The sequence below is a fragment of the Delphinapterus leucas genome, chromosome 15 (assembly GCF_059928025.1).
Source record: "Delphinapterus leucas isolate spDelLeu-1000000601 "Yukka" chromosome 15, BTC_Dleu_Yukka2, whole genome shotgun sequence".
Classification (NCBI taxonomy): domain Eukaryota; kingdom Metazoa; phylum Chordata; class Mammalia; order Artiodactyla; family Monodontidae; genus Delphinapterus; species Delphinapterus leucas.
The window spans coordinates 6,189,132-6,203,611 of record NC_143143.1 but is presented as its reverse complement, the minus strand read 5'-3'; the positions used below and the strand labels follow the sequence as shown (position 1 = coordinate 6,203,611).

The following is a 14,480-nucleotide window of genomic DNA, read 5'->3' as shown; positions in this document are numbered from 1 at the left end:
GCTTTAAATGATCCAGCAGCCCCTGGTGTTTAAGGAGGCCCTGAGGGGAAGGGCCACCTTCCTCACAGAACTGCTGCACACAAGCCCTTCCCCACAACATCCTCCCTCCCCAGAGGGTGGTGTGCAGAGTCCCAGATGGGAGGCCTTGATGCCTAGACAAACATGATCCCAACTTGAGGGACCGAACTGGAGCACATGTCCCCCTTAAAAAAAAAAAAAAAAGATTACAGCAAAATGATAGGGAAACTGACAGATGTAGCCCCTCAGAATAAAACCCAGTATGCCTGCCTGCCAGCTCCAGCCAGAGTTGTACCAGCATCAAACAGTTAAATGCACACTCCCAAAGATGGCCCAGAGTGGTCCCCAATAACGGGGCCCCTCGGTTGCTCTGAGCTGGCTCCAGCTGCTGTCACTGTCCACTGAGAAAGGCCAAGTGCCCTTTGGTGCATCTGTTGGCGTAGTGTCCTTTTTCACCACACTGCAAACAGCAGGAAGGGAAGGAGGAAACAAAAAAAACATTGTTTCAAATGCAATTTTCAACTAAGGCAGCACCCGCTAAATTCCAGGTTGGGAGCAGGGACTCTGAAATTCTCAGCGGCACAGATTTTCATTCAAACACGAGGGAAGGGGAGCTCCAGAAGGTAGAGTGGCACAGAAACCACAGCCAGCAGCTCAGCAGGTAGAAGGGAGCACGCAGGCCACGGCGGACTCTTGTGGTGGGGGGCGGGGTGAAGAGAAGCCCGTGGCACCACAGCTCTCCCGCCTCTCCAGGGACCAAGCCCCTCTGCATGGCTGGCCAGTCACTTACCTCTAAGGCACAGTTCTGGGACTCCCCTGAGACAGGGGAGGCGGCAACGCAACAGAAGCCACCAGGCTCCTCCCCCAACTCAGGGATTCACTGCGTGGACAGAGGGTGGGCTGCACCCAAAGATCTTTCCCTCCTGGCTCGTGCATACTTTTGCCTACGCTACCCCTGGGCCAGGTTTGGGTCACAGGATCAGAGAGACGGGACAATGATTAGACTTGGGGGAAGAGACCCGGTAGAATCACTTCAAAAAATCTAGCAGGACCCTGACTTGTCCGGCTGATTATCCAGACCCTTCCTTAGCTTCTCCTCATTCGTTCCTGTTACTCCTCAGAAAGCAGAAGGGAATTATAAGGAAGTGGCAGCCTCGAGCACTGAACAAGGGGTCGGGAGACACGTCGGGGCACCCACCCCACGCTAACCCACCCAGGGCCCTCCCAGTCCTTGCTTCCTTGGTCTGGAACTCGGGGCTTTGGCCTGTTCTATTCCCCCGACTGCACAGTCCCCGTGTTTTCAAGTCTTTCTGATCTGTAGGTGTAACTCGTGTGGACGAGTGGCCTGTGTAGCTGCCAGCTGGACCTTTGGCAGGTGTGACAACCAGAGGGAGGGACTCCGTGGCCCCGCGTGCTGCCCTTGGCCTGTCCACTGGCCTCCGCGGCTGGTCCTGGGGAATCAGGATTCCCCCGAGATGGCTTTAATATCAATTGTGCCCGTGGTAGGAAGAGGTTGTTAGGTTCGTCCCCTATCCCCAGCCCCATCTTTCTAAGGTTCCAGGACTCAGGAGAGCTTGCTTCAGAGGCCCTGCCGACAAGTCCTGGAGGAGGCAGGACAGCTCAGCTGACTCAGGACACCCGAGTCTCCTCACTGCACTTGAGAACTGTCTGGTCTCCCCTCACCTTCTTCCACAGCCCCCCCTTCCATACTCTCCTCACCTGTTAGGGCTCAGGCTCAGCCATCTCTGGGAGGCCTTCCCTACATGCGTGGGCACTTTTAACTTTGGTGTCTGGGCACCTGCCTTCCACTCCCTCAGAACACAGACCCCTCCCGGGAAGGAGTGACAGCAGTGGGTTTCTGCGCGGAGCCGACAGAGCAGGTGCTCAATGAGTGTCTGATGGCTGTGGGAAGTGACCAGTGGCTCAGCTCTTCCCAAAGGCAAGTTCTAGGAATACAGGCATATGCTTTTTGACTTGGCCCTTCTACTTGTAGGCATGGATGCTCCAGACACCAGACAAGAGCTCACAAATGTCTGTCAGATTCAGCACTATTTTTAGCAGCAAAAACTATAACTTAATAGTTTACCGGCGGAGAACTGTTTACCAACAGAGAACTGGTAAAATTATGTAGCCACTGAAATACATTAGTTACTTATGCCAACACAGAGAGATCCAGAATATGTTATAAGGAAAAAGGGATTACAGAACACTGTACATACTAGGGCCCTATTTATATTAAAATATATATTGTCCTTGTGCTTGTGTGAATAAAAGTTTAGAAGAGCACTCCTCTGAGTGGAGTCCCCTGTAGGAGTTGTGGAGTGTAAAGGGGTATTGAAAACAAAACATGAGAACAGAACAGCTGAGTGAAGTGGCTCTTTTAGGAAAACGGTGGGAATAAAGGGCAACACTGTACGCTGAACACTTCTGTATCATCTAAAAGGTTTTACAGAAAGCATGTACTAATTCTGTATTTCATCTAATAATCTCCACATCTGAAATCTTTGTGAGTCTAGTTCTGTTGGTGGTTGTGCTGACGGTGGTGCTTGTTTCCTTCTACCATTTTTATTATGAGCTCATTCTGGGGAACCTTAGTTGTGGGAATTCTGTGTGGCCTGGGTTGAGAATAAATTTCTCAAAGTCGGGTGCCAGGGGCTCACCCATCCGGGGCTGTTTTAGATTAGAAAACTCAGTCTGTGGCTTTTTGGCCCTCACCAAGGCTGTGAACACAGGCCCAGACTCAAGGAAGGGCCTGCCAGTGACGACAAACTCAGAAGGGCTTTTCTCCCCACCCCTCTTTCCATCCTGAGCCAAGAGTGAGATGGACAAGTTTTCCAGTAAGTTTTTAAAAAGTTTACCCTTTCCCTGAACGTCCCGTTTTGTGAGTGGGTGGGGGTGGAGGTTCTACTCCATTTCCTCCCCACGCGGGCCTAAAGCTTCTGTCCCTTTCCTTTGGGTGTGCCCACCTGGGATATGAGGACACCCAGAGGCTTCAGGGCTCACTCTGTTCCTTGGATTCGTGCTCCCACTTCGTTCCCGGCCTCTGGAAGGTTCCCATCCCTTTCTTGCAAGCGCAATCCTTTCATTCAACAGCGTGTGTTTAATTGTTCACCTGGCCTTAGTGTGTCGTGGACGGAAGTAGCATGGTCTCTAGCTCACTGGAGTGACCCAGTTTTACTCTTTCAATCAGCAAAAAACAAAGATGTCTTCATTCTTCAAAATCAGCTAACTCTCTGGGGAATGAGGGAATAGCCACTGTGAAGACCCCCCGGCCACACCCCCGGCCCCAGGACTCACCTTGTAACAGGTGACCTGCTCCAGCGGCCGGGGTCCCCGGTTGCCTGCGCTGCTGTTTTGACTCTGCATGACCCCGATGACCTGCGGGGCTCTCTGCTGGTTGGGAGAAGAGTTCTGACTCGTTAACTGGATCAAGGAGGACGACCTTTGTAATGGCGGATTGTTACTTTGCTGGAAAGAGTTATACAACACGGTTTTACTGCGGAAAACACGTGCACGCAGACTACCAATGGGGACAGGAAAAAAGAGGGCGGGACTTCTCCCGCATGACCGTGACCAGCAGGAAGAAGGGCTTCCACGGTGGCCCGGCTCGGGAGAGTAGGTGGAAAAGAAACGTCTGGTGACGGTGGCAGGAGCTGCTGCCCGAAAAACACCATGCAGACACACAAAAACGAAAAATAAAAGAAAACAAAACACCAAAGAGACGAGGCGGTCTCTGGGGCGGCAGGGCGAGGGCATGAGCAGGCCTTACTTTTGTTTGTGAGGTTCTAGCTTCAGGTCAGGATGAACGCTTGGTTCAGCCAGGTGTTTAGAGCCTACACGGCAGGCAACAGTCACAGAAAACAGTCGGCGGCTGACACGCTGACCTGTGGTCTAGGGGCTGAGAGGGCCCTCCGCTAGGGAGCCGCGTGAGCAAGGCGGACGGGGGCGCCTGGGGTGGGGCCTGGACAGCAAGGCCACTGCCGACTGACTGAGTGGGTCCCTGGCTGTGGCCCCATCATTGCAGGAGCCCTAAGCTGGAAACCCCAGGTTGTCATGGCCGCATCCACACGTGGGAATGCCCGGCTCTGACAGGAGTTCTCTTTGGTTCATCCCACATCCTCCTGAAGGTGGCAGGCAGTGCTGTGAGGGTGGCCACATCTCCTGGCTGCTCGGCCTTTGGCATGGAGGAGGGCCAGGCAGGCTCTGGCAAAGGGCTCAGAGTCCAACCAGGTAAGAGGTGAGGCTTCACGATTGCTGGGCAGTTTGCTCAGCCCGCTGAGACCCTGCCTAGGACACCTGGCCAGCCTGCCTCTGGGCCCCCGCCCGCATCTTGTAACCAAACCCAAGGCGCCTTTGGTTGGGGGTCACTGCTGCAGATTCCCATTCGTTTATGGCATTTCCCTCTCCTCATGCTGGAGGGGAGCAGCCCGCTGCTGGGGTGTGGGATCCCCTCGCTTAGGAGACTGGAGCCAGCTGATGCCTCGACCATCTGTTCCCAGCATCCCCCCTGCAGTCGGGCACCAGCCAGAGAACCAGTCAGCCACACTTCCTCTCCCACCCCGCTGGGAGTCCCATTTGTAGAGAGAAGGGTCTGAACCGCAAGCAAGAACGGCAGACATGTGGCGCCCACGCCGCCCTGCACTCGCCAGGCAAGAAGGGAAGAGAAGCCCGGTGGGCGTCTGGCTCCAGCAGACAGCCCTCCAGCCCAGAGAAGGTGCAGACTGCTCCGCTCCCTGGAGTTTCAGCAGGAACCAGGGTGACTCCCCTCCTCTCCCGCCTCCTCCCACGATCTCCAGCCGGGTCTCCGGCAGGCCCCGCACTGAGGCGGGGGCACTGAGCGTTCTGCGGCCAGGGCGCGGCCAGGCCCGGCAGCACCGCGGGCCCGGGGCACGGTACCTTTGCGGGAGGCTGCGTCTGCTGCGGCAGTGGGGGCTGCTCGGTGGTTCCCATCGGCAGTTCAAATCTAGGGCTGGTCACCCAGCGGCAGAAGGGGACAGGAAAAAGGAGAAGAGGAGGTGAGAGAGGAGCTAGGCTGGTAGGGTTCTCGAGTTCTGGCCCCGGGAAAATCACAAGCAGCCTCTAGCTAAGCACAGAGCCACACGAGCCACCTGGACATAGGGTGGGTGCTGGTGCTCGGGATGGTGCGGAAGACAGGTCTGACGTGCCTGGACTCAGACCCAGCTTTGCCTACACCTAGCTGCGAGCCTGGGCAAGTGTGCTGCTCAGAGAAAGGAGGGAAACACAGCTGGTACTGTCAGAGCCTCTCCAGAGGCTCTTTGTACACAGAAGGCCTTCCCAACAAACACCCTTCCCTGCAGGAGCACCTCAAGTGTTAGACCTCTGACAGCAGAGGTCTGGGGGACACGCCCTCCACCACCACCCCACACGGAGGAATCCTGGGCCACCTGTAGGCTCCTAGGCTCTCATCTAGGGAGTGGGACCAAGTCAGGAGCACCAGCCACCTGCCAACCACGTGGCAGCGACCAGGACACTCTGCTTCCGTGCAGGTGTCAGCAGCATGGAGGCAGCACAGGGCATCGGGGGGACACTACTCTACAGTCCCAGTGCCACCCCACAACCACCCAAAGTGACAGAGGTGCAACCACCCAAAGTGACAGAAGTGACAGAGGTGCTCAGAGGAGCGCTGAGCCCTCCCACGCAAGGACTGGGCTCCAGAGGTCACAGATCTGCCTTTGACCGGGAGCTACCACCTGCCCCCTGCCAGCGGCTGAGCTCCGAGCCCCAGTGTCCCCATGTGTGAAATGGGGACATCCTTTCACGTGTGAGGGTTCTATGAACCTCCATATAGGAGGCCCCGAAACTGAAGCTCCCTTCCTTCAGGGCACAGGTTCTTAATCTGAGGTCACAGGTACATGAGCTTTTCTGGAGCACAGGGCCCATAGCTTTCATCTGAGTCCTAGATGGTCTGGGACACAGTAAAGGTTACCCTGAGCTTCCCGCTCAGGAAGCAGTGGTGGTCCCTCCCCATCTCCCACCCCTGTCCCAGACCCTGTGCTGACACTACCCAGTGACCAAAGCCCCGATGGACTCAGGGGAGATACAGGGGGCAGCAGGGCCTGGGCAGGGGCTGGCTACTCACTGCATGAATTTACACGAGGGCCCCTCCGGGCAGAATCCCACGAGGTAATTCACACAGATGACTCTCCGTGTGTGCCGGTGCCTGCACAGGGGGCCTGTGGAGCCAAGCACCAGGGTCACTCAGATTGTTCTCTCTTCAGGGGATGCCCTCATGCCCTTCTGCCAGTCCGAGCTCTGCCCACACTGCTGCCTGAACAGGGCTTCAAGCGCTGGCTCTGCCTCTTATTCAGTAGGCCAGCGGGCAGGGCGCACCCTCTAAACACTAGTTTCCTCATCAGAAATACGGGTGAGAGCGCGGTCCAGCGGGAACCTGGGGGGGCTCAAGTGACTTGCGCAGGACAAGCAGAGGGTCATGTGGGCGGGGGGGAGGACTGGCTTCTGACCAGGCAGCCCAGCCACCCGGACACCTACCGTGCTTGCAGAAGCCACGGTCGTACCAAGGACAGTCCTTGATCTTGGACTCGGGGTCGATGTGCAGGAAGGGGCACTCCTTGTTGCTGCACTCCCCTGCAGGGAAGACCAGACATGCGTCCACCTGGGAGAGCTGGACCCAGACCCACCCGTGCTTCTCCTGTGGCCGGGGCCACGGTACAGCAAAGAGGGCCAGGTGGGTCTGGTGTCCGGTCCAGGCCCGGCGAGCCCTGAGACCCAGGGCAGGGTGTCTCAGAGCCTCAGTAACCTGACTCGTACGTGGGCTGTGACAGTCCTTCCCTCACAGATGTCCGTGCTGCCTTGAGGGTCAATGACACTGACAGAGGCGGGCACAGGGTACACACTCATCAAACAACTCACGGCTCCACCCCTCACCCAAAAGAGGTGTTGGCAATGTAGGGGGCCCAGATGTGAAAACGCATCAGTTGAGACCAGTAGCAAATTACCGTTCCACTCTGATAAGCTCTGATGGGACAGGGGAAAGGCCTGAGGACTCTACCTTTTACGATAAAAGTGGGGAAGATTTGGGAACTCACAGCTGGGTCCCTACGGTAGAATGTGATGAAGCCTTTATGACAGCTCCTCTCAGGAGCAATGGGCCCAGCTGGCCACCAGCATCTTTCAGCCAAGTACAGGCACTGCCGACCTGGGCAGCTGCATTGCCTTCAGTCCATTTACACACAAAAGGCCAGTCTGATCACTGCTGTTCAGAGCACACTCCTTCCCAGACCCACAAGTCCCTATGGGGTCTAGACCAGTCCCTTCCCAGCCACACTGGCCTCCCAGGGGTTCTTCTTAGACTTTGGCCCCCAGCCCAGGTCTCCCCGCCTCAGGGAGGCTGTCCCTGACCACACTGCCTCAAGATCTCCTCAGGTGACCCCATTACTGTTTGTCTCTTTTAGAGCACTTATGGTGAATTCTCTTCGTTGTCTTACTGGTGAATCAGCTGCTTCTTCCCCTGGGCCACTGGAGTAAAAGCACCACAGGGCAAGGACGGCGTCTGTCCTCGTTACCACTGTCCCTCCGGTGCCTAGAAGGGGGACCCTCACCTGTGGAATAGTGTCAGGAGCTGCAGACAGTACGTCTGCACCAGGACAGACTCTGCAGGGGAGGTGCAGGCAGCCGATTGTCACAGAGGCCTGGAGGGCAGTGGGGCCCAGGGCCATCAGCAGGGAAAGTGGTAACCCAAGCCAGCTTGCAGAGGCGCCCCCGGGAGTCCACTCAGGAGGGCTGGCTCCTGCCTTTGGGGCCAGATGGGAGACGGCTCCCATGGAGAAGCTGCTGCCCCTTCTGCTACTGGTTCCCATGCTGCTGTGGGCAGGACGGAGAGGGTGGGGAGCTGGGAAGCTGAGTCCTGTTTCCTATCTGTCTGTGCTTTGACTTCTCAGCTTATGTTGCCTCTACAAAAAAAGCCACAACTATCATTAATAAGCCAGCAGGCCAAGCCTGTTGGGCTGCTGAAATAATTAACGTCTCCTCTGACAACAGTGCTCTGAAAGCGTGCTGCACGCCCAGCGTTCCTCGGCCCGTCACAAAGAGTGCAGCAGGCTTCCAGCCTCCTGCCGGCTCCTACCCGGGGCCTGAGGCCAGCAGTCCTGGGGCCAGCGCCCACCCTCATCCTGACCAACAGGGATTCTTCCTGGGCAACCTCGCCCAGGGCACAGGCAGGGGAGTCTAGTTCCATCACGGAGCACATCAGCTCCACCGGGCCCTGTGCCAGCCCCACCGCCCTGGCTTCTCCACACAGTTCACTCAGTTCAGCTAAGGCCACGTGTCCTCTAAGCAGAAACAAAGGCAATCTCACTTTCAAGGTTAAGAGGACGGTTCTTTGCCACCAGAAGACAGCCCCGGAGCAGCTATTCTTAAGGGGTATTTAGGACAGACAAGCTACTACTCAGGATCACACTTCCAGAGAGAAGGAACCGACTCAAGCCTGGGGGGCAACCAGCTGCCACTCCGGAAGAAGCAGCTGATTTAAGGGAGAACGTCCACTGGAGCAGAAACAGGGCCTCCAGCCAGCTGCCCTGTTCCCGCACCCACCGTGAGACCCACCGTGAGACCCGTGAGGCCGGGTTAGCCTCGACTTCCCAAAGTACCTGCCAGCACTCAAAACACTGAAGCACTAGGAAGACACAGGGGTTATGAGAGAATAACCCTAACTGCCCATAACTGAAGGGCCAGCTGAGGTCGGCAGGCATCACAGGCACCTGAGTAGCTGCTTAACCCCCAGGTCTTGGTGCTCAGTGGAGCCTCCCGGGGCTCCCTACCCAGGGGGTCTGGGTGCCGGGAGCCTGCCACACGCCTCACCGAACTTCGAGTAGAAGTAGCACTCGGGCATCTTGGTCATGTCGTACTCGTGCAGGAACTCGCACTGGTCCCCCTTCTTGCACAGCCCCCGCAGCCAGTGTTTGCACACAACCGTCTTCTCGCCGCTGATGTGGCGGAACGGGCACATGCCCCCTGCCGAGGAAGATGGGTCGGGGTGGGTGGGTGTGGTGTGAGGACCCAGGCGGCCCCTGAAAGCAGCGTGTCCTGGAAGGTGGCCAACTGCCCTGGCAGAAGGCAGTGTGATTTTCGGCAGCATGTGAGCACACATTTTAAGTTTCAATAGTTATGGATTTATTTTAATGTGTCTTGGGAAAATCTAAAACATCAAATCATGATCCCACAGATATTCCATAAGATGGAAACTTAAGAAGTCTAAGGGAGGTGGGGGGGAAGGGAGGAGTGTTTTTCTTAATTCAGTTAAAGAAGAGTTCCGGTGATACACTGACGTGGCAAAATTTGTAGGGGTCGTAAAAGACTGGGGTTTGAGAAACACTGCCCTAAAAGACAGAAGGCAAAGAGGACCACCAGCAGAAGCCTGGGCTCCGCGTGGGCTCTACCCCTAGTTAGAAGTGCCCACTCACTCAGCCCAAAAAGGACCGAAATTGGGTCACTTGTAGAGACGTGGATGGACCTACAGACTGTCATACAGAGTGAAGCAAGTCAGAAAGAGAAAAACAAATACTGTATATTAACGCATATATGGGGAATTTAGAAAAATGGTACAGATGAACCTGTTTGCAAGGCAGAAATAGAGACACAGACGTAGAGAATAAACTTACGGTCACCAAGGGGGGAAAGGGGATGTGGGATGAATTGGGAAATTGGGATTGACATATATATACTACTATGTATCAGACGGATAATTAATGAGAACCTGCTGTATAGCACAGGGAACTCTACTCAGTGCTCTGTGGTGACCTAAGTGGGAAGGAAATCCAAAAAAGAGGGGATAAATATATACATATAGCTGATTCACTTCGCCATACAGCAGAAACTAACAGCATTGTAGAGCAACCATACCCCCCAAAAAAACCTCCCAAACCCCAAAAAGTGCCCACTTAGCTTCCAACAAGTAAGAAAGAAATCAACTTCAGAACTGAAGAAATGCATCGTATACAAACTGGGGGAGGTCTGCCTTCTGTAGAACCTGAGCAATCAATCACCCAAATAGGACAGAGCCATACCCTGGGAAAGTCACATGTCTAATTGGTGACCTGGAGGGACTACTGGGAAGGCCTGACCAGAATGAGGTTGTGTCTGGGAAAGATCCAGACCAGCCCCACTGAACAGAACCTTCTGCAATGATAGGAATGTTCTCTATCTATGCCGTCCAACGTGGCGGCCACCAGCCACATACGGCTACTAAGTAACTGAAATACGACTAGTGTGATTGAGGAACTGCATTTTTTATTTAATTAAATTTGAACAGCCACACGGAGCTAGTGGCTACTGTATTAGTTAACACAGAAACAGTCGTAGTGCCCTGTGTTAAGGATGGCTGTACTAACAGAAGGTGGTGGGTCAGAAAGGCAGAAGACAAGGGAATGAGACCAGGAGCCCAGCAGAGGAATAATGTTCCGACCAGAGAGCCTGAGGTCAACCTGGCTGATCTACCTGGCAGGGTAAATGACTTGAGTTATAGAACCACAACTTGCCCAAATCATCCTTTAAAACCATCCCCTTGCTGTAATTCTGTGCACCCTATTCAAGCTTCTAATTAAAATTTAGTTTCCAAATAAATTTGGCTACAGGAAGAAAAATGCCCAGACCTGTACATGGCATGTAGGGTCCCACCCAGCGGTATGTCTTATGGATCAGCAGAGAGTCTGGCTCACGCTGCCTGTGTTGGGACCTGGTTAGTATGAACAAGAACCCCACGAGACACACTATCGTGGAGTTTTTTGATGAGAGTACACAGAGGACATGAGCTTGTGTACACTGTAGAATCAGAAAAGGCCTGGGCTCAGCCACTCACTGACTCTATGACCTTGAGAAAGTTCCTGAACACCTCAGGGCTAGGGGCCTCTGTCCATGTCACAGGTCAGCTCGTGGCTGCAGAGAAAGTGAGGTGAGAAGGCAGACTCAGAGCCAGATTCAGGCCTGTGTTCCAGGTTTCAGGCAGAACACCCCACCACGTTCCTAGCTTATCTGGACCACAGTTTCATCTAGGGACACCGTGAATCTCAGAAAGCAGGGTGAGCCAGGGACCTGAGAGCCTGCGAGTCTGCCGGGGACAGGGCGGTGGAGGGCGCCTCAGGGGGAACGTCGGGAGCCAGGGGTCTCTTACCTTTGCCACAGGCAGCTTTCAAAAAGAATTCGCAGACAGCAGCCCCCGACTCTGCAGAGAGGAGAAGAGGTGTCAAACAAAGCGATGTGTAACTGCTATTGGTGACATGTGAAGATGGGGAGGGAACCCTTCTGGCCTTTAACCCATGGAGGGGTCAAGGCACAGGAAACAGAGTGGCAAAAAAAATGCTAAGCCTGACCAAGCAAGGCAAAAGCTCCTTAGTTCAGTCATTCCCTGCAAAATGAGACATCCACGCTGAGACCAGTCATTATTCAGGGCTTTCTGAGAATCTCCTATAAGCAAGATGCTTTCAAGGAGTTCAGAGTGGATGGAGGAAGGAAGGATGGAATGGAAGATCACAGAAATTCATTACTCCCAGCTCAGACGTCCCAGAGGGCTAATTCAGGGGCACTTTCACCTGAGGCAGAGGGAGGGAATGATCTCACAGGAAGCACAAAGAAGCGGATGGGGGCTCTGAGGAGGAACCGGCTCCAGAGAAGAGGCAGGTGCCTTAGAGAAGCTATTCCGGAGGGAAGAGCGTAACTGAAGACACAGGAGCAGGACTGCTCTTAACATGCAATACCAACACACAGTAACTAAAGGAGCACAGTCTTCTGCTTCCACAGATGGAGCTGGTCCTGGTGAGGGGAACAGGAGAATAAAAGCTGAGCGCAGTGGAAGTCAGTGGGGTCCAGGGCTGTCCCAAGGAGCCCAGGGACTCACCTGCCATGGCCACCAGAATAAATAGCCCGTGTCTTCCCACACAGTTTTCTCTATCAACAGGCATTTTAGCATCATGGGAAATCCACCGACACCATCTCTGAAGCCCACTTACGTGCCTCTCCTTGCTAACTTGCAAGAGATTCGTTGGCTTCTTGGAAGCAGGCAGCTTTTGCTAGGACAGATTTAAGGTTCCAGTGATGGGAGTCACAAGGGTGTCACTCGTTTGCATTGCAAAAAGTCTGAGAAGTCTTACATTAAAAAAAGTATCATTTAAGAGTATTTCTGGGCCTTCATTCTTTTCAGAGGTTAAGGTCGTTTCATTCCCTAAAGCCAGAAGAAGTCCAGAGTCCTGGGGATCGGGTTTTAGGCAGACAGGATAAAGAAGTATGCCTTCAGGGCATAACTAAGATGGGATTTATTAAGATGGGACTGAAGTGCAGGGAAGGGGGAAGAAGAGCTGTGGCCTCCCTGGCCTCTAACACACTGACCGTGATCTCAGGCAGGCAGTGAATGTTGACGGCGTTTACCAAGTCTGAGGCAGTACCTGTGGCCAGGTATGTCCTGGACCCTCCCTAAGAACAGGTTTGTGGGCTCCCCACCTCTGTGCCTGCCCTCACAGGCTCAAGCATCTGTGCTTCCAGGCTGGAGCGGGGAGGAAGAGAAAGAGCCGCCCTGCGTGGAGGGTTCCATGCCATCAGGCTAGTGCCATCAACACAGGAAAAGCCCACGCGTGAGTGGACATACACGTAAAAGCACAAAGTGACCACGCGTATCAACGAGTAGGTTTAAGAGTGCATATCTGAATGCGAGCAGTGGCTTATGAGCCGTGTACAGTGGAGACAGTGCTGAGTGTGTATAAAGTAAGGCTGTTCGAATTACATCTCTTGAGCGTAAGCACTGTCTCACACAGAAGTGTCAGCGTGAGAGGGACACCTCAGAGGTCACGTGTGCATCAGAAGTGTGGCCACTTGGGGAGAACGAGGCTGCAGGGAGACTTGACCAGCCCTGGGACACGTGGGAGAACGTGGGGCTATGGCCCATGTCCTCTGGCAGTTACAGGAGATGGCGTGGGGAACTGCAGGTGGAAGGGTCAAGAATCCTGTCGAGCTGAGCCACCAGGCGCTGAGCCATCTTTGGCAAGTCCCCTCCCCCACCCAGGCCTGAGCTGCCCCACCTGTGGCTTGAACCCAATGACCTCTAAGAGCCCTCTGAGGTTTAATGCTATAGCGTTAGATTTCAAGTATGTCTGGAAAAGAGAGAAATTAAGGAAACTGTTGGTTTCTTTTAAAGTGCTAGACGTTCCAAGTAATTCCCTGGCGGTGCAGTGATTAGGGCTCGGCGCTTTCACTGCCGTAGCCCGGGTTCAATCCCTGGTCGCGGTCAAAAGAAATAAAAATAAATAAAGTGTTACCCGTCCCACCTGAGTTGGGGTGGGGGGGAAGCCAGGAGCCACCACGCGAATTGGGACAGTGAAGGGAACTCATGCAGCTGCCTGGGTGTGATGAATGACCCAGAGGTGGGGTCCAGAGAAACAGTGAGGGATGGGCTCCCAGGAGTGCGAGTCCTAGGAAAACAATGGAGCTTGAGAGTCTCACTGGGGTGTCCTACAGAGAGGGGTAGGTGGGTCCTTCCCTCAGCAAGACTCCTCCAACGGCCCAGTTTTGATGAAAGCAGGAAAAGGGCGCTCAAAGTGGGGGGCCTGGAGGTAGGGAAAGGGGATATCTTAGTACTTTCCTGTAGTTGGGGAGTGTGTGCGAGTGAAGGCAGGATTTCCAACCCAGGACACCTGCCTTCATTCAAGAGTTATCTGAACTGCCGGACGTGGTCCTGCCCTTCTGAAGACTGCCTTAAAATAGCCCCCGGGGCAGAGGGGAGCTCCCTAGTCCAAATGAGGTGAAAAGGGGGGGTTCCCTGGATTGGGGGAAAGGAGTCCCGGGACCGAGGGGGAGGAGCTCCCGAACTGAGGGGGAGGGCGTCCCGAAACCAGAGAATAGGGGTCCTGGGGCCGAGTCGGTCGCGCCCCTCGCCCGCCTGCCCCGACCCCGCGCTCACTGTCCATGCCGGGGAAGGGCAGCGGCTGCGCCCCAAGCTGCTGCTCCACCGCGATCTCCAAGTCGAACTTGATGTGGTCCACGCTGGCGATGATTTCCTGCATGGTGGCGGTGGCGGCGGCGGCCACACCGGCCCGGCTCCCGCTCAGATCCCCTGCCGCCCTCACACCTCTAACCGCTGTCGGCCCCGCAGCACAAGGTCCTCCACCGCCCCGCCTCGCAGCCGCCGCCGCCGCTGCCGCCCGAGGGATGCTGGGAGCTCCCGGAGCCCGCGCCGGCCCTTTCGCCTGCCCAGACTCGGCCAATCAAGCGCAGAGTACGGGCCGCTCCGCTAGGCCGGCTAGCAGCTCGCCGAACGCCCACCTGAAGCCATGCGCGCCGGGTGTTAGCGACGCGGACTGCGCCTGCGCAAGGTCGTCCGGAACGTGGAGACGGGTTCGCGGCGACGAGACTGGGGGTGACGCGGGGTCAGGACTGGGGGTGACGCGGGGTCAGGACTGGGGGTGACGCGGGGTCAGGACTGGGGGTGACGCGAGGCGGGG

At 55.3% G+C, this 14,480-nt stretch overlaps 1 protein-coding gene across 4 annotated transcripts; it reads right to left on the bottom strand.

Moving 5' to 3' along the window:
• Positions 1–252: 252 nt before the first annotated feature.
• On the bottom strand, positions 253–14,297 carry CPSF4 (cleavage and polyadenylation specific factor 4). 4 transcript variants are annotated; one of them, XM_022587793.3, is made up of 8 exons: positions 13,940–14,182; positions 11,165–11,215; positions 8,857–9,009; positions 6,529–6,624; positions 6,119–6,212; positions 4,915–4,987; positions 3,316–3,486; positions 253–478 (listed from the first exon to the last, which is right to left on the bottom strand). In XM_022587793.3, the coding sequence occupies exons 1-8, from the start codon at positions 14,040–14,042 to the stop codon at positions 410–412; spliced, it is 810 nt and encodes a 269-aa protein (XP_022443501.1). In that variant the 5' UTR covers positions 14,043–14,182; the 3' UTR covers positions 253–409. The 4 variants fall into 4 exon arrangements, with proteins under 4 accessions (XP_022443501.1, XP_022443503.1, XP_022443505.1 ...); XM_022587795.3 differs by having other exon boundaries at positions 3,316–3,411; positions 13,940–14,181; XM_022587797.3 differs by having other exon boundaries at positions 3,316–3,408; positions 13,940–14,181.
• Positions 14,298–14,480: the final 183 nt, after the last annotated feature.